The sequence below is a fragment of the Podarcis liolepis genome (assembly GCF_965112155.1).
Source record: "Podarcis liolepis genome assembly, chromosome: 8".
Classification (NCBI taxonomy): Eukaryota; Metazoa; Chordata; class Lepidosauria; order Squamata; family Lacertidae; genus Podarcis; species Podarcis liolepis.
The window spans coordinates 84,770,926-84,794,569 of NC_139560.1; the positions used below are offsets into that span (position 1 = coordinate 84,770,926).

A 23,644-nucleotide genomic window follows, 5' to 3' on the forward strand; every position below is an offset into this window, starting at 1 on the left:
CTGTTAAATGAAACAGGGAAACTCTAGATCCGAACCATGATGTCAAAGTACTTTGTACAATGTTCTTCAACATGAAGCACAAGTAGCCTATTCAGACTTTTGTAAGGACTCTAGTATATCCGAAATTAAAATCATTTTAGACCTAGTGAAGCCATATCATATTATTTTAAATCCAAGTAGCTACAATGCACTACTGGTGAAAAATGATACATTGTACTCCAATAATTGAATGTTGTAGTTGACCATTCTTGATTCAAAAGGAAAGAAAGAAGGGGGCTATGATCATAAAATAGAAGCATCAGCACATTGCTCCCACCCCATGTCATGAAATGATCAGAAAATAATTATCTTCCTCATTTACTATATTATTTAATGTTCAAGCTACTTATGCTGGAAAGCTGGAATACAATTGTACTTTGGATCCTGAACACCCTGGAACTCGGAGGTTTTGTCTCCTGAATGCCGCAAACCCGGAAGTGATTGTTCCGGTTTGCATACATTTTTTTGGAACCCGAATGTCCAATGGGGGTTCTGAGACTTCTGATTGGCTGCAGGAGCTTCCTGCATCCAATCTGAAGCAACAATTTGGGTTTCAAAGGTTTTGGAAGTCAAATGGACTTCCAGAATGGATTCTGTTTGACTTCCAAGGTAGGACTGCACAATCTGGGAGTAAGCCCTATTGAACTCAATAGCACACAACTGCCATACAGAAAGAAGTATACCTTCTCAATTATATAATAAAAACGCCGGCACATTCCACACCCACTCATAAGATTAAATAAGCAATATATATATCCATTTCACTTCATTTAATTTCATGTTCCCACTATTCAAATTCCAAAGCTTAAATCCTAAGCACTCTTACCTGACAGAAAGTCACACTGAATTCAACAGGACTCACATCTGGGTAGATATGGTTAGGATTGAACTAGAAATCTCAAAATGCAATGGAGAAAATAGACTATACCTGCAACAGGTAGTTTAGCCTCAGCTGTTTACTATATATAAAGAAGATGATGATTCATGAATCTAGATGGAAAATTAACTAAAGACTGAAAAATGAAAAGGCAAGTACATATGATGTATAAAAGGTTGTATTGAAATGTCACTTAACGGTAAAGAACTACAGAGTGTACCATGCATGTAACTGCAGAGAACAAATCTTACCTCTTCACCATTCGCCATCTCAGACTGAAAATTGTTTCCTTCATTGCCTGTAAAAGGAACACTAGGTTTCTCACTGCTAAGAATATTGTCTACCATCTGAGCACTGGGTGTCAGGAAGGCAAACTCATTCTTCCTGGTCTCAGAAGACAGACACAGCTGGTAGGAATAGGGCAAAGTCCCATCTTCAAAGTTGGGTGGGAAGATGGCACCATTCTTGGAATGGGGAACAGGACCAAAGCACTGTAGGAACCTGGGATGCCCTGATTGACGGAGCTTCATTGTAACGGCCAGAATCACGGTCAAGAGGAACAAGAAGGAGATCACAGCTAAGGCCAGCACCAAGTAGAACTGCAGGTCAGACTGATACTCCGAGCTGCTGGGTTGGCTCTTCATTTCCGGAAGGGCCTCCTGAAAGTTCTCAGCAAACACCAGGTTCAGAGTCATGGTGGCCGAGAGAGACGGCTGTCCGTTATCCTTCACTATAATGATCAGTCTCTGTTTCACAGCGTCTCTCTCCACAAAGGCCCTGGCGGTCCTGATCTCTCCAGTATGAGAACCAACCGTGAAGAGTGCCGGCTCAGTGGCCTGAGTCAGGTGGTAGGAGAGCCAGGCATTGTGTCCAGAATCTGCATCCACGGCCACCACCTTGGTGACAAGATAATCTGCCTCGGCCGAACGAGGCACCATCTCAAACAAGGCTGAGCCCTTGGCTTCTTGTGAGGGGGACAGGATACGAGGGCTGTTATCATTCCTGTCAAGAACAAACACCCTGATGGTCACATTGCTGCTGAGAGGGGGAGAACCCCCATCTTGGGCCTTCACTTGCAGCCGGAACTCTCTGAATTGTTCATAGTCAAAGGATCTCTGGGCATAGATGGTGCCAGTCTCTGAATTAATGGAGATATAGGAGGAGATGGGAAACTCCTCAATGTTGCTGTTGAGGATGGAGTATGTGATCCGTGAGTTCTGGTCCGTATCAGGATCCGAAGCTTTGATGGTGAAAATGGAGGCACCTGAAGGATTGTTTTCTGGCACATAGATGTTGTAGGATGGTTTCTGAAAAGTAGGGGCATTATCATTGATATCCGAAACCTGTAGTGAGATTGTTTTGTGTGTGGAAAGAGGCGGAGTTCCTTTGTCAGTGGCTGTGATTGTAATATTATATGCAGGAGTTTTTTCTCTGTCCAAAAGGCTGACTGTCAGAAGTTTGTAGAAATTGTTAGATGAGGAAATAATCTTGAAGGGCAAATCACTGTTTAAATAGCAGGTAACTTTTCCATTATCACCGGCATCTTTGTCATTTACATTGATCAGAGCAATTAAGGTTCCAGATGGTGAATCTTCAGGAACAGGGCTGAACATGGAGGTTAAGGTCACATCCGGGGCATTATCATTCTCATCAAGAACCCTTATCTCAATATTGCAATGAGTCACCAATCCTCCGCCATCTTTTGCAGCAACCGTCATAGTATATTCATCGTTGTCCTCAAAATCCAGTCGCTCCAAGAGGGTGATTATGCCAGCAATGGGATCTAGACTGAATTTCTCTTGGGAAGTTGCTGGTATGTTGCTGAAATGATACCTGATTTGGGCATTTGTACCATCATCATCATCAGAGGCTATGACCTGGAGCACCGTGGATCCAATAGGAGCATTTTCACTCAAACTGACCTTGTACACCTCTTGAGTGAAAATGGGAGGGTTGTCATTGGCATCGGTGATATTAATCCGTATCTGGGCTGTTCCAGTTTTTCTAGGCTCACCCCCATCCATTGCGGTAAGTACTAAGTGAAGGGTTTGTTCTTTTTCCCGATCCAAAGATTTCTGCAACACCAATTCTGCATATTTATTTCCATCTTTTCTCTCTCTAACTTCCAAATTGAAGTACTGATTGGAGCTCAGCTGGTAATCCTGTAGGGCGTTCATCCCAATGTCAGGATCTTCCGCTTTCCCAAGGAGAAATCGAGTGCCTAGTAAAGTGGATTCAAGGATCTCTAAATTGATATTGCTATTCAGGAACTGGGGCGCATTATCATTAATATCCTGGATTTCTACTGTTACATGGAAAACATTCAGCGGGTTTTCCACCACAACTTCAAACTGAACAAAGCAAAGTGGATTTTTGCCACATATCCCCTCCCTATCAATCCTGTCATTTACATAGAGGTTTCCATTCTCTGCATTGATACTGAAATGCTGCATTTTAGCCACAGACACAGTGTGCAGATTGCGATGTTTTAGTTCTTTGGCGCTCAGTCCCAGGTCCTTGGCGAGGTTCCCCACAACGGAACCCTTTGCCATCTCCTCAGGGGTTGAATAATGAATCTGCTCTGATGCAGCCCAACAGGTAAAAGACAAGAGAGAGAGAAGCAGTACTTGCCTTGTGAGTGCCCTGCCATTCCCTGGGTGCCTTCTCTCCATCTGGCTGGTTCTCTCAAAAACAGGCTGCTTCCTTTTCTCAGTTTCCTATGCTCAAGCTCTCACAGTGATGAAGGAAACAACATGAGGTATCACTGAGGAAGAATAAATTTCCCTTGTTCTTATAGGTGTTCAAAGCAAAAGAGATTTTTCCTTCTCTGCAAGAGTTCCCTGTCTCTGTGCTCTTCAGCTGGCCTGATCTGAACAACAGTGATGGGAGTTACTGCAGTCTAGGAAGCATCAATGGATCTCTGTCCTCTCTCTGGCTCTCATACTGGCCAACACTGACACTTAGAGGACCACTCAAGGAACTGCAAGGAAAACCATGTTGTGCAATGTACAGTACTTTCCCTTTAGCAAATTTCAAGTTATTTGCTTTCAGTTTGTACACATTAAAGCAACAGCTCCTCTGATTGCTGCGCATAACAGGTCACAAGACTCAAAACCCAGTCTGGAGATATACAGCCTCTTGAAAACATGTTTTGCCTTGATGTCTGTCCCACTGAAATTGAACCCTGTTGAATGGAAGCTACATAGCCAAGAGATCACCAGCAGAGCATTGCCTCACTTTAACACGCTTATAGTCCTTTGTCCACCAGTCTATCACACAACATCAGGACACACAATTCCTTTCATTAAAATGTAACAACATAAGAAGAGCCTTGATGGATCAGACCCAAGGCCTTTCTTGTTAAGCAACTTGTCTCCCACTGTGGCATTTGGAGGCCTCCTACTTCTAGTTAGCACGACTTGCGGCCACCATGAAGTTGTCTATAAGGCATCCAAGTTAGTGGCCATCACAGCTTTTTGTGGGAGCAATTCCCATAAGTTATTTATTTATTAAAATGTGTAAAGTATGTGTGATTGTTCTGTATAAATAAAAATAATGGCTGGATACAAGTTTCAATAGTTTTATATTATACACTCAAAGAAAGCATACCGATTTATAAAGTTTCTAACAGTGTGTGTGCGTCTGTATTATCTTGAACCTTATTGTGCAAATTAAGTATGAAAATGTTGTATTTTTCCACAACAATGTTATCAGTCTCCGCACTTTGACTCTTACCATATTCATTAGTTTAACCATAGATAATATGTCCCATACTCCACTCCTGTAAAGCTGGTGTTCTTAACCAGACACTCCACTCAACTTATACCAAATAGTTGTTCTTGCTATAGTTAACAAGTCTTGGACTACTACTCTGCTAGTATTAAACCCTTAATACAACTGAATAAAACAATCAGAATAACCGTTGATAAAGTGTATCCTGTTATTGTTTCAGCTTCCCTTATTATATCCACCTGGAACCTTTCATTTCAGGACATGCCCCACAAAAATGTTGCTTCCTAGCACTGGTTGCCTTGCACCTCCCACTTAAATTACTTGCTGTCCTGTAGATGTGGTTGAAATGTGGCACTGGCAGGACCATATCGCTTCTCCCTTGTCTTTGATCTATACTAAATATTTTAAGCATTGTATTTTCTCCGAATAAAGAAGTTGTTCCACCCACTTGACCATCTTAGTTGCGCTTTTCTGAGCATTCTGCATTTCATACAAGTTCTTTGTATGTAAATCTTCCAGAGAAGTTCAAAACACTCCAAAAGATCTACTATGAACAAATAGGAAGCATTCATGTTTTACACATTTTTCAGTTAACTCGAATCAGAACAGGATGAATAAACTATGTGAGTGAACGAAGTAAAAATCCACATATCTAACCTCTAGGAGGAACTAAAAAATAACTACTGTATATAATGATGGTGATATTTTAATAATCTACAGGAAGAAAATTACAAGGAGGAAGAACAGGATATAAATTCCATAATTCATGAAGACTCACCTGAACGTCATTTTCAGACTTAGCCTCTGTCATTGCAATTTGTAGACTACTTGTAAAAAAAGTTTTCTACAGTCTGAACAACTGGTGCTAGTAATATAATTTGATTTTTTTTAGTTCTCTCATTTAGCAAATTAGGCAGTTAAGAGGAAGACAGCTAAAAATACTAGTTATGCTCATACAAGGAACAAGGTTGTGATGCCAACATCACAGTTTCTGAAACAAAGCTTACCTGCTCACCAACCTCCTCTTTGGCATTGGCATCCCCACAGTTGCCATCCACAAGAACCACCTGAGAGCTATCATTGCATAGCAAGTTTTCTGCCACCTGGATATGGGGTTTCGGGAAAGAGATCTGCTCTTTCCTCATCTCTGACGATAGGCAGAGTTGGTAGGAATAAGGTAAAGTTCCTTCTTCATAGTTTGGTGGAAATATGACCTGGGCCTTAGTATTAGGTTCAAAGCATTGGAATAATTTGGGATTTCCTGATTGTCGAAGTTTCATGACAATGACCAGTATCACCGTCAGGAGGAATAAAAATGAGATCAATGCCAAAGCCAGCACCAAGTAAAACTGAAGGTCAGAATGATGTTCTGTGTCACTGGACTGCCTAGTCATTTCCGGAAGTGCCTCTTGGAAGTTCTCGGCAACCACGAGGTTGAGGACCACAGTAGCTGAGAGCGGAGCCTTCCCATTGTCCTTCACCAAGATGACCAGCTTCTGTTTCACAGCATCTTTCTCCAGAAGGGCTCGTGATGTCCTGATCTCTCCCGTGTGGGTCCCAATGGTGAAGAGGGCCGGCTCCGTGGCCTGCAGCACTTGGTAGGAGAGCCAGGCATTGTGCCCAGAGTCCGCGTCCACAGCCACCACTTTGGTCACTAGGTAGCCTGGCTCTGCTGAGTGAGGAACCATCTCAAACAAGGCAGAGCCCTCAGCACCCGGGACAGGATACAGAACGCGAGGGCGGTTATCGTTCTGGTCCAAAATGTACACCCACACGGTGGCATTGTTGCTGAGAGAGGGAGAGCCACCATCTTGGGCCTTCACTTGGATGTGAAACTCCCTGAATTGCTCATAGTCAAAGGAGCGCTGTGCATAGATAGTTCCCGTCTCAGAGTTGATGGAGACGTAAGAGGAGAGAGGCAGCTCCTCCATGTTGCTGTTGAGGATGGAGTAAGTGATACGTGAGTTGCGGTCCAGATCCGGGTCCGAGGCTTTGATGGAGAAAATGGAGGCACCTGAGGGATTATTTTCAGGCACAAAGACACTGTAGGTTGATTTTTCAAAGGCAGGGGGGTTGTCATTGATGTCTGAAATCTGCAGGGAGATGGTTTTGTTGGAGGAGAGAGGGGGGCTACCTTTGTCAGTGGCCGTGATTGTGATGTTGTATCCTGAGGCTTTTTCTCTGTCCAAAGGACTGTCTGTGAGGATTTTATAGTAGTTCTTTGAAGTTGACACTATTTGAAATGGTACATTACCTTGTAGATGGCATGTAAGTTTTCCATTTTCTCCAGAATCTTTATCCTTTACGTTGATGAGAGCAATTAGTGTTCCAGAAGCAGAGTCTTCAGGAACTGGACTAGATAAGGAGGCCAGAATGATCTCTGGAGCATTGTCATTTTCATCTAGAATCTTTATATTGACATTACAATGAGCCACTAATCCTCCTCCATCTCTTGCTTCAACCGTCATAGTGTACTTCTCTGTTTCCTCAAAGTCAAGAGCTTCCTTAATTGTAATTGTTCCATTTTGTGGAAATAGGTCAAATTTTTGGTAGGCTCTTTTAGGAATATTACTAAATGTATAATGAATTTGGGCATTTAGACCTTCATCCCTATCAGAGGCTTTTACTTGGAGTATTGGGGACCCCACAGGAGAATTTTCCCTCAGGCTAACTGTATAAACCTCTTGAGTGAAGACTGGTGGGTTGTCATTGGCATCTGTGACGTTAATCCATATCTGGGCAGTCCCAGTTTTTCTGGGCTCACCCCCATCCAGGGCCGTAAGGATCAACTGAAGGGAGTGATCACTTTCCCGATCCAAATATTTTTGCAACACCAATTCTGCATATTTATGGCCATCTTCTCCCTGTCGAATCTCTAGAATGAAATAGTGATTTGGACTTAGCTGGTAATTCTGGAGAGAATTAGTCCCAATATCAGGATCTTCCGCTTTCCCAGTATGAAATCTTGTACCTGGTAATGTGGATTCAACAATTTCAAGCCTCATGATTTCATTTAAGAACTGTGGCAAATTATCATTAATGTCCTGAATTGCTACAATAATATGGAAAACATTCAAAGGATTTTCAACCACAGCTTCAAAATTAATCAGACAGTGTACACTCTCCCCACATATTTCCTCACGATCTATCCTTTCATTTACATACAGGTTTCCATTTTGTGCACTGATAGTGAAATATGGCTTTTTACCTTCAGAAAGGATATGCAGGTTTCTGCTCTTCAGTTCTCTGGCATTCAGTCCCAGATCCTTGGCAAGATTTCCCACCAAAGACCCCTTTGCCATCTCCTCAGGAATGGAATAGTTAACCTCTTCCAAAACTGCTCCACAAAACAAAGATGATAATATCAGAAGTGTTATATGCCTTCCTGATGTTTGAAAGCTCTCTCCATGAAGGATTCCTCTCATATTCATTTTCCTCTTCTCTTTGATGAGCACAGGATTTCAGATTTCCACCAAGACAGGATATTTTTTTGCCCAGTAAAAAAAGAATTGGATCCTTTGGCTTAATTTGTATATGCTGCAGTGTTTTCTTTTTTCTTTCTCAGCTGAAACGTTTGTTCCAGCGTCTGCTGGTATTCCCGATGTGCAGTTTGGGACAAAGAGATCTCTCTGCAGAAAGCATCAGTGGAACTTCAGCTGCCCTTGGATTGCCGCCTTGTCCAACAGTGACACTGTGAGTCTGAAGCAGAGAACTGCAATCTTTTCCCAGTGATATTTCTCCCCAATACATGTCACAGAAGGTCTCTGTTGGTGTTTATATGTGATGGCTCAAGGCAGGCTTTTAAACAGAATATGTGAACCTTCTTTACTAGCTTAAATTTTCACCCCAATCTTGATATTTTGCAGGTTAATTTTTTACTCTGCGTTGATAGAGATATTTACACTTATTTCCAAGCTTATTAATTTGCAGTGCTGCTGACAAAAATGGAATTACAGGCTGCACAATTAAACATTATCATTTATAGTATGGGACTATTTAGAAATTGAGGAAAATGTATTATTGCCTATAGTTAGGCCTTCACATGAACCTTAGAAACAAGAATGCCTGCTTTTAGAGGTATATATCTTCTTGTGTTTGAGTGTATATCCTAAGGAAGCATCTTGTATTACATTGCTTATCACTGAAATTAGTCCCACATCTCATGCTTAGTTTTGTCATCTCACCTCGTATTAGCGCTCAGAATATTGGTCTATTTGTGTAGACAACCCCTTCAATAGATTTATTTAGCAGCTCTCAACTTTGCCATTGTTCCCCCCACATTCATGTGCTCCAGTAATTCAGTCACGGTAGATAGCTTTCCAATTTCTAGTGTTAATTCAATTTACTATGTGTGTTTCTGACCTTGCACATCTACTTCACAGTCTCACAGGTATGGCTCATCACCCTCTTCTTTACACAGAACAATAACATTATAGGTTTTTTGTAAGGCAATAGTATGTAAGGGATCCTGAGTATGCAGCTTGAAACACACACACACACACACACACACACACACACACACACATCCTCTGCACGGCCTGGTCGGCCTCCACTGGTTTCCACCCACAAAGTGATGTTAGTGCCACTCTGCTGGTGCATAATTGCCCATTGTTAGTAGACCTTTCAGCATGAATCAGATTGGAATAATCACTTTCAGTTTCTGGAGTTCAAATGCTTCATTCATGCAGAAACTATCTACAGGATGATTAGTGATGAGAGAGAGAAACAGAAGACATCTTATCTCAACAAGTTGGGAGACAACAACAAAATCGCTCAGCTTTTAGGGGTGAGGTTAACTTAGACATAATAGATACAAACAAGTGCTCACTAGATTGTTACACAATCAAGGATTAATTATAAATTATTAGCAGATGACATCCAATTGTCTTGCGGACTACACTCTGGATTTGTGTAGGGGATAGCCTGCAAGGCAGCAGAGTTTTGGATCAGAGTTTTCCTTCTCCTAAATGTGTTACCTTCCCAGGTTGAAAAGGAAGTGATCTGCCACTCACTTCCCTCTACGGCATGTGCAGTAACCACCTTCTTGATTGCTGAACCCACTATTATTTTGTCTGCTCAATCCACCAGACTAACTCAATTCCTAACTCACTGAGGGTTTGAGACCCATCAGCTACCCTCACTTGCTTTAGCCAGTCAGTCAAAGTCATATCCCAGGATGTGACCACTGCCATAGTGCCTGTGTGCATGGTGGGGACCAAAGACAGACAAACTACCTCAGAAGTAGGATGATGTTTCTCCTTTGATGCCCACCCGCCAAGGTCCAAGTATTAGATCAATACTGAAACTGGTCTTTTCTCTTCAGTGCCCTACCCCTCAGCTCCACTGAGTGCAAATGAAGACCATTAGGTATCATCAGCTCTGAGCCAGTAAGTGCTACAGTCAATGAGGTCTTCAGTACAGACGAGTAATTGCCATTACCAGATTCCCCCAAACTAGTAAGAATACCATGAAGGTTGGTTTGGGTAACTGTCCTTTCAGGTCTTAGGCTGCCCACTATAGGATCCTTTTGCTTTCTAACCAACATAGCACTTGCCAGTTGCGGCACATTTAAAAAGAATGGCTGGGGTCCAATTACAGCCAGTCTTTAATTATTGACTGCCTAGCAGATGAGAAAGCTCCTGTCATTCACCCTCTCATTCGGCCAATTTAGCAACAAGAACGAAATACTACCATTGAGCCCCAACCAGGAACTGATAGATCCTGCCTTGTTTGAAGCTAGGAGGAGAAGGCCAGATACTGCCATGCCAAAACAGAGGCCTAGAGATAGTGCCACCATGCCCATCTCAACTGTCCACAGAGGCAGTGTTGAGAACATGCTGCACAATTTACACCTCCGAAAGATTAAAGCAAAAGCGTCTTCTGTGGAGTTCAACGATACACATAAAAAAGTTTGTATCCACATTACACATGACCTCCTACATTAAAACAATGGGTTAAGCATTGCATCCAATGCTCAATTAAATACCAACAATTTGATCAGTGAAATCCAATCCTCACTGGTATATGAAACAGGGAAACTCTAGATCTGAACCATGATGTCAAAGTACTTTGTACAATGTTTTTCCCAACTGTCCACAGAGGCAGCATTGAGAACATGCACAACCATTTACATCTCCAAAAAATTAAAGCAAATGCATTTTCTGTGGAGTTCAAAGATGCACAAAAAATGTTGCATCCACATTACAGATGAAATCCTGTATTAAAATAATGGGTTACATGTTGCAGCCAATGTTCAATTAAATGCCAACAATTTAAGGAGAGGAACCCAATTCTTGCTATTGAATGGAACAGGGAAATTCTGTATCTGAACCACCGGGGTTGTGGGTGCGGGTGTGTATTACAATGATCTTCAATATAAACTATAGGCAACCTCTTCAGACTTGTAAATATAAGCAGCCTAGTACTAGATTAAAATCAATTTATAACATAAATCCAGATTGCTACAGCTCACTACAGGTTAAAAACGATACAGATACACTATATTGGGTGATAATAATAATAGTATAGTAATAGTAATAACTGTAATAACAATAGCAATAGTAATAACTGGGTGAATGTTGTAGTTGTCCATTCATCATGGCACAACGTACTTGATGCAAGGTATACATGTGCGTTGTGTGTGTATGTGTGTAACCAACACCCCCCCCCCCGAACAAATCTTGAAGAAAAGAGATTTATAACTAGCCTAGCTTTAGGGAGATTTAAGTTAATCATAAGCCCCCCCATGCCATTTTTATTATGACTCATGATGATGTATGAATGCTTATTTTGTTTTTGGTTCTTTGTTAATGTTCTTGATATTGTTTTGTGGACTATGAGAGCTGTAATGCTTTGTGAATTTTATAATATGACTTTAGCCTATTTTTAAACTTGTTTTGTTAAAAGTGTATTTTAAAAGGTGGTTGTTTTACTTTACTGATGATTTGTTTATTATTTTATATGATTTTTATTGTGCTTGTGATGTTCTACTGTGTTATTATTTATGGGATAATAAGCCGCTTTGTGACTAATGTGAGTGAGTGTCCCATATCTTCCTGCTGAAATCCTGCAACATTTTATAACACCAATGCTCTGGTTTATTCTTTGTCCCACTTTCATTATACAGTAGTGCCCCTACAAATGGCAATAGTTTAACTAGCAAGTAGTGCTATTTTTCATGTAAGTTTATGTAAATCTTATTACCTAGTTTAGATTTTGTTACCTTGCTCTGTGCTAAGGACTAATGCAATGACAGCTGCTCTCTTCAAAAATGCAATAACACTGGGGAGGCAGCTCAAAACAAGCAATAAAGAAAAATGATGTGTGGACAATCCAGTATACATTGACTATTAATACACTATTATTGTGTCAAATGTTGAAGAATGCACCAGCAAAACAAAAAACAAAAAATTGCAATATGCCCTGAAAGTAGAAAATGGAATACCTCAACTGACTACGAAATAGCTAATTGCACCAGGTGGTTTAGCCTCAGCTACTTAGAACAGATAGGAAAGATGATGACACATGAGAGCTTTTATATTGCAAGCTGCCATGTGATCTTTGGATGAAAGGGAGTATAGAAAGCTAATAAATAATTAAAATGAACATACAAAATAAAGCCCCACCTATTGATTTCTATATGAAAAACTAACTAAAGACTGAAAAAGACAGGTACACCTGCAGTATAAAAGGTTGTATTGAAATGTCACTTAACGGTAAAGAACTACAGAGTGTACCATGCATGTAACTGCAGAGAACAAATCTTACCTCTTCACCATTAGCCATCTCAGAATGAAAATTGTTTCCACTGTTGCCTGTAAAAGGCACAGCAGGTTTCTCACTGCCAATAATATTGTCTACCATCTGAACACTGGGTGTCAGGAAGGCAAACTCATTCTTCCTGGTCTCAGAAGACAGACACAGCTGGTAGGAATAGGGCAAAGTCCCATCTTCAAAGTTGGGTGGGAAGATGGCACCATTCTTGGAATGGGGAACAGGACCAAAGCACTGTAGGAACCTGGGATGCCCTGAGTGACGGAGCTTCATTGTAACGGCCAGAATGACAGTCAAGAGGAACAAGAAGGAGATCACAGCTAAGGCCAGCACCAAGTAGAACTGCAGGTCAGACTGATACTCCGAGCTGCTGGGTTGGCTCTTCATTTCCGGAAGGGCCTCCTGAAAGTTCTCAGCAAACACCAGGTTCAGAGTCATGGTGGCCGAGAGAGACGGCTGCCCGTTATCCTTCACCATAATGACCAGTCTCTGTTTCACAGCGTCTCTCTCCACAAAGGCCCTGGCGGTCCTGATCTCTCCAGTATGAGAACCAACCGTGAAAAGTGCCGGCTCAGTGGCCTGAGTCAGGTGGTAGGAGAGCCAGGCGTTGTGTCCAGAATCTGCATCCACGGCCACCACCTTGGTGACAAGATAATCTGCCTCGGCCGAACGAGGCACCATCTCAAACAAGGCTGAGCCCTTGGCTTCTTGTGAGGGGGACAGGATACGAGGGCTGTTATCATTTCTGTCAAGAACAAACACCCTGACGGTCACATTGCTGCTGAGAGGGGGAGAACCCCCATCTTGGGCCTTCACTTGCAGCCGGAACTCTCTGAATTGTTCATAGTCAAAGGATCTCTGGGCATAGATGGTGCCGGTCTCAGAATTAATGGAGATATAGGAGGAGATGGGAAGCTCCTCAATGTTGCTGTTGAGGATGGAGTAAGTGATCCGTGAGTTCTGGTCCATATCAGGATCAGAGGCTTTGATGGTGAAAATGGAGGCACCTGAAGGATTGTTTTCTGGCACATAGATGCTGTAGGTTGATCTCTGAAAAGCAGGGGCATTATCATTGATATCTGAGATCTGTAGTGAGATTGTTTTGTGTGTGGAAAGAGGTGGAGTTCCTTTATCAGTGGCTGTGATTGTAATATTGTATGCAGGAGCTATTTCTCTGTCCAAAGGACTGTCTGTCTGGAGCTTGAAGAAATTGTTTGATGAGGGAAGAACTTTAAAGGGTATATCATTGTTTAAGTAGCAAGTAACCTTCCCATTATCTCCACTATCTCTGTCATTTACATTGATCAGAGCAATAACTGTCCCTGGCAGAGAATCTTCAGGAACTGGGCTGAACATGGAGGCTAAGGTCACATCCGGGGCATTATCATTCTCATCATGAACCCTTAGCTCAATGTTAGAATGTGTCATCAATCCACCTCCATCTTTTGCAGCAACTGTCATAGTATATTCATCGTTCTCCTCAAAATCCAGTTGCTCCAGTAGTGTGATTTGGCCGCTGATGGGATCCAGCTTGAATTTCCGTTCGGCAGTTGCAGGTATGTTGCTAAAATGATACCTGATTTGGGCATATAAACCTTCATCTTTATCAGAGGCTGCAACCTGGAGAACAAGTGACCCAACAGGAACATTTTCAGATAAACTGAGCTTGTATACCTCTTGACTGAAAACAGGTGGGTTGTCATTGGCATCTGTGACATTAATCCGTATCTGGGCCGTCCCAGTTTTCCTAGGCTCACCCCCATCCATAGCGGTAAGAACCAAGTGAAGGGTCTGTTCACTTTCTCGATCAAGAGGTTTCTGTAGCACCAGTTCTGCATATTTATTTCCATCTTTTCTCTCTCTAACTTCCAAATTGAAGTACTGATTGGAGCTCAGCTGGTAATCCTGGAGAGAATTCATCCCAATGTCAGGATCTTCTGCTTTCCCAAGGAGAAATCGAGTGCCTGGCAAAGTTAGTTCACCTGTCTCCAAGCTGATATTATCATTGAGGAATTGGGGTGCATTATCATTAACATCCTGTATTTCCACTAGTACATGAAAAATATTCAAAGGGTTTTCCACCACAACTTCAAAATTAACAAAGCAATTTGGATTTTTGCCACATATCCCCTCCCTATCAATCCTGTCATTTACATAGAGGTTTCCATTCTCTGCATTGATACTGAAATGCTGCATTTTAGCCACAGACACAGTGTGCAGATTGCGATGTTTTAGTTCTTTGGCGCTCAGTCCCAGGTCCTTGGCGAGGTTCCCCACAACGGAACCCTTTGCCATCTCCTCAGGGGTTGAATAATGAATCTGCTCTGATGCAGCCCAACAGGTAAAAGACAAGAGAGAGAGAAGCAGTACTTGCCTTGTGAGTGCCCTGCCATTCCCTGGGTGCCTTCTCTCCATCTGGCTGGTTCTCTCAAAAACAGGCTGCTTCCTTTTCTCAGTTTCCTATGCTCAAGCTCTCACAATGATGAAGGAAACAACATGAGGTATCACTGAGGAAGAATAAACTGCCCTTGTTCTTATATTTGTGCAAAGCAAAAGAGATTTTTCCTTCTCTGCAAGAGTTCCGTCTCTGTGCTCTTCAGTTGGCCTGCTCTGAATAGCAGGGATGGGAGTTACTGCAGTCTAGGAAGCATCACTGGATGTCTATCCTCTCTCTGGCTCTCATACTGGCCAACACTGACACTTAGAGGACCACTCAAGGAACTGCATTTTGTTCTATGAAAATAGACAGAGGTGAATAAATGCAGGTGTTTCTCCAGCACATACTGTACCTTCCTTTCTGCTCACTGAGTGGAGCATTTGAGAAAGCTTTTCCTTGGTGTTCTTTCTTAGTGTACAGCTACCCTCATTTATGTTTGTGGCTCTTCAGTACTGTGAAAATTGGGGTCGTATCTGATACTGCAATTACATGAAGGTTATACACATCTTCATTTTTTATTGGAAGTATGGAAACATTATTATTAATATGTAAATATCCAGTTATATAGTAAAATGAGAGCTGTAAGTCTCCTGTATTTTTTCCTTAAATAGAATTAATATAAACAACCTACTGAAATTATTCTCTTTTTTATCTCTTCTATATTGTTGGATGTCTATCAACATTTATGGAACAGAGTACAAGTTATTTTCAGTGTTGGGTAGGAATTCCAAAAGTAACTTACTATTCCAAGAGTTCTCTCTCTGTCTGTTGAGGATAAGATAAGATGCAACACATGTAGCTTCTGTCTAGGCAGCACTAGGTAATAAAAGTGTGTTCGCTGGTATTGGTTCTACATCAGACTCTGCCACTGCCTCCTACCTGCTGGTGCCATACAAATGTCCTTGCTTAGCAGTTGCTCCCCTGTGATCAAAGCAGGAAGACAGCACAAGTGTAGGACCAATGGCTGTAGCTGCTCTACCAGCAGTAAAAAAAGGTAAAGGACCCCTGGATAGTTAAGTTCAGCCAAAGGCGACTATGGGGTGGCAGCACTCATCTCTCTTTCAGGCCGAGGGAGCAGGCATTTGTCCACAGACAGCTTTCCAGGTCATGTGGCCAGCATGACTAAACAGCTTTTGGCACAATGGAACACCTTGACGGAAGCTAGGCATGATCCAACAGGATAAAATGTTTGTTGGCACTTTACACATGATTTCATATTATGATAATAGCATCATGAAGTTTGGGAACTGAGAACAGTGGAGAGACAAGAGGTGTTAGAAGAAATCAATTGTGTCTAATTGAAAGAGTATATGATACAGGTCTTATTAGAAAATAACTAAAGTAATTTACTTTCAGTTTGTACGCATTAAAGGTAATAGCTCCTCTTATTGCTCCATAGAACTGCCTACAAGACCATAAACCCAATCTGGAGATGTGTATCCTCTTTAAATATTTTTGCCTGCCATATATCCCCTTGAAACTGGAACCCCACTGAACAGAACTGACATTTCCAAGGGATCACAACCAGAGTGCTGCCTAATTTTCAACATGCTTCTAGTTTTTCATCTGCTAGTCTATCACACAGAAACATTGCACACAATTCTATTTCATAAAAACATAAGAAGAGCCCTGCTGGATCAGGCCAGAGCTCTATTGAGTCCAGCATCCTTTCTCCCACTGTGGCCAACCAATTGCCCCTCAAAAGCTCTGCCCTTGGTCCACATTCAGAGGTGTCTGGTACTAGACATAATATAGCCAATGTGACAATGATTTTTTCTAATCCCCCTTTAAAACCACCCAAGTAGGTGACCATCGGTGCACCTTGTGATAGTGATTTCCATTGTTTGTTTGTTTAAATAAGTAAATTATTTAGAAATGGTTTATATAAAAACCAAATGGCTAGGCATACAATTATCATTAAATTCCTATTATGAACTCAAATAAAGCATATAGCCTTCATAAAGGTCCAAATAAAGTATGTGGGTCTGCGTTATCTTGAAGTTCATTGCACCAATAAATTATGAAAAAACACACAGAAAGTTATCAGACTGCCTCCCCTCCCTGACTCTTAGTTGTACCATTGATAAAATATTCCATGCTGTAGTAATCCATTCCCCTAAAGTTGGTGTTCTTAGCCCCTGCTAAGACAAATAGTTGCTCTGGCCACAGACAGTAACTGTTGGAGTAATTATCTGTCTTCTGTTGTACTAAATCCTTAAAATAACTAGATAAATCAATGAGAGGATCCATTGGCAAATTGCATCCTGTCATTATTCCATTTTCTCTTATTATATCCACCCACAAATTCTTAATTTAGGGACATGTCTCCCAAATATGTTGCATCCTAGCATTGGTTGAATTGTACTTCCAACGTAATTATTTGCTGTACTATAAATTTGACCAAACTGTGGGAGGCAGTGGAAGGCAGGAGTGCCTGGCGTGCTCTGGTTCAGGGGGTCACGACGAGTCAGACACAACTAAACAACAACTAAAATGTGACGAAGCTACAGCAGTGTCATATACCATCAAAAAATAAACTTATACAAGTGTTTCTTAAGATTCACACTAATTGTTTGCTGCCATTTCCATTTTCACTGATATGATGTCCCAGACATCTCTGGCAAGTACTTTGTTGCATTTAGTTGTCAACAAGGAATTCCATAGTTTAACTATGCATTGTATGAAGAAGGTCTTCCTTTTATCTGTTCTGAATCTCCCAATGTTCAGCTTCACCCAATGGCCACAGGCTCCGGTAATATGGGGGAGAGGGATCTCTCTATTCATTTTCTCAACCTCGTTCATAATTCTATACAGCTGTCTCACTTCCCTTCTTGTAATTTATTTTATCTAAACTAAATATCCCTACAGAAGTTGTTGCACCCATGGATCATTTGGGATGCCTTTTTCTGTGCTTGCTGTTATTTCACACAACTTCTTTTTATGAATCCTCCAGAGAAGCCCCACACAGCCCAAAATTATACTACAAATAAACAGGAAGCATTCTTGTTTTATACATTCTTCAGTTAAGCTGATCATAACAGAACAAATAAACTGTGCTTTGTGTAAGTGAAAAAGTACAAATCCATATTTTTAATTGATGAGGGATGTATAAATAACTATATATGTATGGTGACATGCTAATATCCCACAGGAAGATTGAACACTCAAGCTGTATGCATGCCTACATTTCCTTTAATTCCTGAGATGAAGACTCACTCTGCCGTTATTGTATGCCTCAGAATTTATGCTGCGTCTACCATTGCAATTTAAAAGCTACTTGTAGGAAAAGTTCTTCACTATCAGAGCAACTGCTGCTAATACTGTAATTTGATTTTGCTGACCCCTTTATATAGTAAAATGAAATAAAAATATTAGTTTTATTCCTATAAGGTAAGGCCATTTCTGAAAGCAAAACTTACCTGCTCACCAACCTCCTCTTTGGCACTGGCATCCCCACAGTTGCCATCCACAAGAACCACCTGAGAGCTATCATTGCATAGCAAGTTTTCTGCCACCTGGATATGGGGTTTTGGGAAAGAGATCTGCTCTTTCCTCATCTCTGACGATAGACAGAGTTGGTAGGAATAAGGTAAAGTTCCTTCTTCATAGTTTGGTGGAAATATGACCTGCGCCTTAGGAAAAGTATTAGGTTCAAAGCATTGGAATAATTTGGGATTTCCTGATTGTCGAAGTTTCATGACAATGACCAGAATCACCGTTAGGAGGAACAAAAATGAGATCAATGCCAAAGCCAGCACCAAGTAAAACTGGAGGTCAGAATGATGTTCTGTGTCACTGGATTGCCTAGTCATTTCTGGAAGTGCCTCTTGGAAGTTCTCTGCAATCACAAGGTTGAGGACCACAGTAGCTGAGAGCGGAGCCTTCCCATTGTCCTTCACCAAGATGACCAGCTTCTGTTTCACAGCATCTTTCTCCAGAAGGGCTCGTGACGTCCTGATCTCTCCCGTGTGGGTCCCAATGGTGAAAAGGGCCGGCTCCGTGGCCTGCAGCACTTGATAGGAGAGCCAGGCATTGTGCCCAGAGTCTGCGTCCACAGCCACCACTTTGGTCACTAGGTAGCCTGTCTCTGCCGAGTGAGGAACCATCTCAAACAAGGCAGAGCCCTCGGCACCTGCAACAGGATACAGAACGCGAGGGCTATTATCGTTCTGATCCAAAATGTACACCCACACGGTGGCATTGTTGCTGAGAGAGGGAGAGCCGCCATCTTGGGCCTTCACTTGGATGTGAAACTCCCTGAATTGCTCATAGTCAAAGGAGCGCTGTGCATAGATAGTTCCCGTCTCAGAGTTGATGGAGACGTAAGAGGAGAGAGGCAGCTCCTCCATGTTGCTGTTGAGGATGGAGTAAGTGATACGTGAGTTGCGGTCCAGATCTGGGTCCGAGGCTTTGATGGCAAAAATGGAGGCACCTGATGGATTGTTTTCAGGCACAAAGACACTGTAGGTTGATTTTTCAAAGGCAGGGGGGTTGTCATTGATATCTGAAATCTGCAGGGAGATGGTTTTGTTGGAGGAGAGAGGGGGGCTACCTTTGTCAGTGGCTGTGATGGTGATGTTGTATCCTGAGGCTTTTTCTCTGTCCAAAGGACTGTCTGTGTGGATTTTGTAGTTGTTTTTAGATATTGATGATATTTTAAATGGTACATTACTTTGTAGATGACATGTAATTTTTCCATTTTCTCCAGAATCCCTATCCTTTACATTGATGAGAGCAATTATTGTTCCAGAAACAGAGTTTTCTGATACTGGGGTGGATAAGGAGGCCACGATGATCTCTGGAGCATTGTCATTCTCATCTAGAATCTTTATATCAACATTACAGTGAGCCACTAATCCTCCTCCATCTCTTGCTTCAACTGTCATAGTGTATTTTTCTGTTTCCTCAAAGTCAAGGGTCTCCTTAATTGTAATTGTTCCACTTTGTGGATCTAGTCTAAATTTCTCATACACTTTTTCTGGGACTTTACTGAATGTGTAATGGATCTGACTATTTGAACCTTCATCCCTATCAGAGGCTTTTACTTGGAGTATGGGGGACCCCACAGGGGAATTTTCCCTCAGGCTAACTGTATAAACCTCTTGAGTGAAGACTGGTGGGTTGTCATTGGCATCTGTGACATTAATCCATATCTGGGCAGTCCCAGTTTTTCTGGGCTCACCCCCATCCAGGGCCGTAAGGATCAACTGAAGGGAGTGCTCACTCTCTCGATCCAAAGGTTTCTGCAGCACCAATTCTGCATATTTATGGCCATCCAGACTATGCTTAATTTCTAATATAAAGAACTGATTTAGGCTTAACTGATAATTCTGGAGAGTATTAATCCCAATATCAGGATCTTCAGCTTTCCCAAGGAGAAATCTGGCACCCGGCAATGTGGATTCAATTATTTCAAGTCTAATATTGGCTTCTAAGAATTGTGGCGCATTATCATTAATGTCTTGGATTGCTAGACTGACATGGAAAACGTTCAATGGATTTTCGACCACAGCTTCAAAATCAATAAGGCAGTGTGTGCTCTCTCTACACATCCCCTCACGATCTATCCTCTCATTCACATATAGGTTTCCATTTTCAGCATTGATAGAGAAATATGGCTTTTTACCTTCAGAAAGGATATGCAGCTTTCTGCTCTTCAGTTCTCTGGCATTCAGTCCTAGATCCTTGGCAAGATTTCCCACCAAAGACCCCTTTGCCATCTCCTCAGGGATGGAATAGTGAACCTCTTCCAAAACTGCTCCACAAAACAAAGATGATAATATCAGAAGTGTTATATACCTTCCTGCTGTTTGAAAGCTCTCTCCAGGCAGGATTCCTCTCATCTTCATTTTCCTCTTCTCTTTGATGAGCACAGGATTTCAGATTTCCACCAAGACAGGATATTTCCCCTCAGTAAAAAAAGAACTGGATCCTTTGGCTTTTATGTGCTGCAGTGTTTTCTGTTTTCCAGCTGAAACGTTTGTTCCAGCGTCTGCTGGTATTCCCGATGTGCAGTTTGGGACAAAGAGATCTCTATGCAGAAAGCATCAGTGGAACTTCAGCTGCCCATGGATTGCCGCCTTGTCCAACAGTGACACTGTGAGTCTGAAACCGAGAACTGCAATCTTTTCCCAGTGATTTTTCTTCCCCAATTCATGACATGACATAGTAGTATTTTAAAGTAATAACTCAGACCATATTCTCATACAGGTTTTCTGAATAAGCCTGTTGGAAAGTGTTATCTGTTCACCATTACAATAGGTTAAAAGGAATCAGCTTCAAATTAATATTTGCAGCAAAGAAAAAGCAGTAATGAATTTATAGCACTATTTCCACTATTTCTTTAGGAAAAATCAGAATAGCAGACTGCAGTATGAGAATGCTATCGTTGATTATAATAAAACACTTTTAAACAAATTAGAAAAATATTGTATTAGGTATTTACAGGCATCTTAGACTGTGTGTGGAAAGCCTAGAACCGTGTCTGAAAATTGTCTTTATCTTTACATAATTTCACTGAAAATAGTGCCACATCTCAAGTCCTATATTGTCACCTTATGCCCACATGATTTCTGGTCTGTTTGTGTAGCTTTCTCCTTCAACAGTTGTACTGTGTCAGTATTTACCTTTGCCATTTTCCCCACCTGCCCATTTGTCCAGTTATGATAGACACTTTGCTGATTTCATTTACTTGGTGGTGTGTGCTTTTGACCTTATACAACACTCCAGCTACTTAACAATCTCACAGATATGGGTCATCCCCTCTACATATGCAAATAATATGGAGACCCCTATTTTGCCGGGGGATGGGATAGGACAACCAGAATTCTACTCAGAAATCTCTACAGTCCTTTCAGTATTTTAGAAAGTTACATGTGGTCTCCAACTGTCAATGCAACTTCATTTAATCAAGGAACAAAACTGCATACATAAGCCCTGGGTGTTATATGCTGGACCTCAAATGTTCTGAGCTTTCCCCTCCATTTTGAAACTTCTTTTTCTTTGTTTCCTGAGCACACTGCAATTGTCAGTAATGGGCCTGTGCCCTAATTCCTTCCAGCAGCTAGCACCAACCCTGCCAAGAACATTCCTCCATCCTCATATCTGCCCTACTGGCCATGAGCCCAGCAGGGAGTTGGAGGGGGTTGTTCATTGCAGGCTTAAGGAACTCAAGTACCTGCTAAGATATCCCACAATGCTATGATCAGAAATACAATTGTCCATCTATTCATGCATTCATGCCATGTAAGTATCATAGCTAACATGTTGGTAGAGGAGTTCGAGAATTCAACATGCTTCATGTATATTGAGCTGGTCTCATGTGAAAAACTGTGAACCAGGAATTCCATGGTATGAATTTTGCCTCTGACAGGAACTCACTAATATAAGAATTCTAAGATAATGTGTCAAATCCAGACTCCATCATACTTAGAGTAGCCCCACTTAAACAAATTTGACTTAAATTAGTCTTGTTTGACTAATTGATCCAAGGATAACTAATTCTGAATTTGACCCATTATATGCAATGCCCTTTGAAACTTATAAATATCATATACACAGTATCATTATTATTGTCTATATCATGAGGCAGAAATACATGACGCAGGCAGTGCAATCTGGCCGGTAGCATTATTGAAAAAACTGTCATGGAAATTGAAGAAAGCAAGAGGCCAGGGGAAATATGATAACTTTTATGCAGTCTTGGATGACTTTATAGATTATACAAACAATGAGGCATGTGGCAGAACAGTGCCTTGGCATAGCTGTCAACTTTTCCCTTTGCTTGCGAGGAATCCTATTCGGAATAAGGGAATTTCCCTTGAAAAAATGGAAACGTTGACAGCTATGTGCCTTGGCCTACAGCACAGTTTGGTGTGCATGAAGCACATATTTTATTTTATTTTTCCTCCTTCCTTCTTGCCTTTGAATAATCCCTGCAGACCAACACTGCTGCTGATACAATATATATTTGTGATCAACAGTCAAAGAGATGGAGGTTATTACGTACCATTTTGTTTTTGTTAAGATTGAAATGATTTTAGAATATACACTTTACAAAGCTCTGTGGAGTATTTGAAGATAACTCTCTGACTGTATGTAATTCTTTTATTTTTGTTTTAAATAAAATTTAAAAATAAATAAATGCACAACGCATGTATTTAAGAAAATGTTCCACATTATCTGTCCGCCTGTCTGTCTCTCAGACAGTTGTTTAGAAAGAGCTTTGATGCAATGTCGTTTCACTTAAAGGAATATAGGGGCTGGAAATATCCACAATCGACTCATTTATTTACAAGTCTGATCTGATTTCTACCAAGTTGAAGGCCTTCCTTGCTAGTCACATTTAATTGGTGACCCCATCTTGACTTAAGATTGGGATCAGTACTGAAACTGGTATTTGCTCTTCACTCAATTTTGTGTAGAGGAGGACATTTAAACACCAGGAGCTGGTAAATCTTAGGTATGAGATAATTAGTTCTCCTTTCCAGATCCACCCAAGCTAGTAAAGACGCTATGAAGCTAAGCATCCTTTTATGCCATGTTGTGCCCACTCTAGGTTCCTTAGGTTTCTAATCTACATAGAACATGTGCATTGTGGGCTATTTAAATGGAATACTGGTATCTAGATGTAGCAAGGCTTTAAATCTCCACACTCTGAATTTTAATACTGAATTCCAGTATTAAAATTAGAAAAATGTGTGGACTAAACTAATTTGGATGTCATTAGTTTGATAAGGCAATTCAATCAGATGTTTCTGGAACTTTCCTCTTCATTGAATGAAACA

General features: G+C 41.3%; 3 protein-coding genes across 3 annotated transcripts in view; all 3 read right to left on the reverse strand.

Moving 5' to 3' along the window:
- LOC310713855 (uncharacterized protein) overlaps positions 1 to 23,644 on the reverse strand; it is a 305,933-nt gene that overhangs the window by 95,611 nt on the left and 186,678 nt on the right.
- On the reverse strand, positions 5,092 to 8,949 carry LOC310714132 (protocadherin gamma-B1-like). Its single transcript, XM_083519189.1, has one exon. It carries the CDS (start codon positions 8,077 to 8,079, stop codon positions 5,590 to 5,592), a length of 2,490 nt encoding a protein of 829 aa, XP_083375315.1. The 5' UTR covers positions 8,080 to 8,949; the 3' UTR covers positions 5,092 to 5,589.
- On the reverse strand, positions 18,227 to 21,197 carry LOC310714134 (protocadherin gamma-B5-like). Its single transcript, XM_083519193.1, has one exon. The coding sequence runs from the start codon at positions 20,705 to 20,707 to the stop codon at positions 18,242 to 18,244; it is 2,466 nt and encodes an 821-aa protein (XP_083375319.1). The 5' UTR covers positions 20,708 to 21,197; the 3' UTR covers positions 18,227 to 18,241.

What these genes read in the sequence shown, in the direction of transcription:
- LOC310714132 (XM_083519189.1), bottom strand. Translation starts at nt 8,079, where the DNA reads ATGAATATGAGAGGAATCCTTCATGGAGAGAGCTTTCAAACATCAGGA.
- LOC310714134 (XM_083519193.1), bottom strand. Translation starts at nt 20,707, where the DNA reads ATGAAGATGAGAGGAATCCTGCCTGGAGAGAGCTTTCAAACAGCAGGA.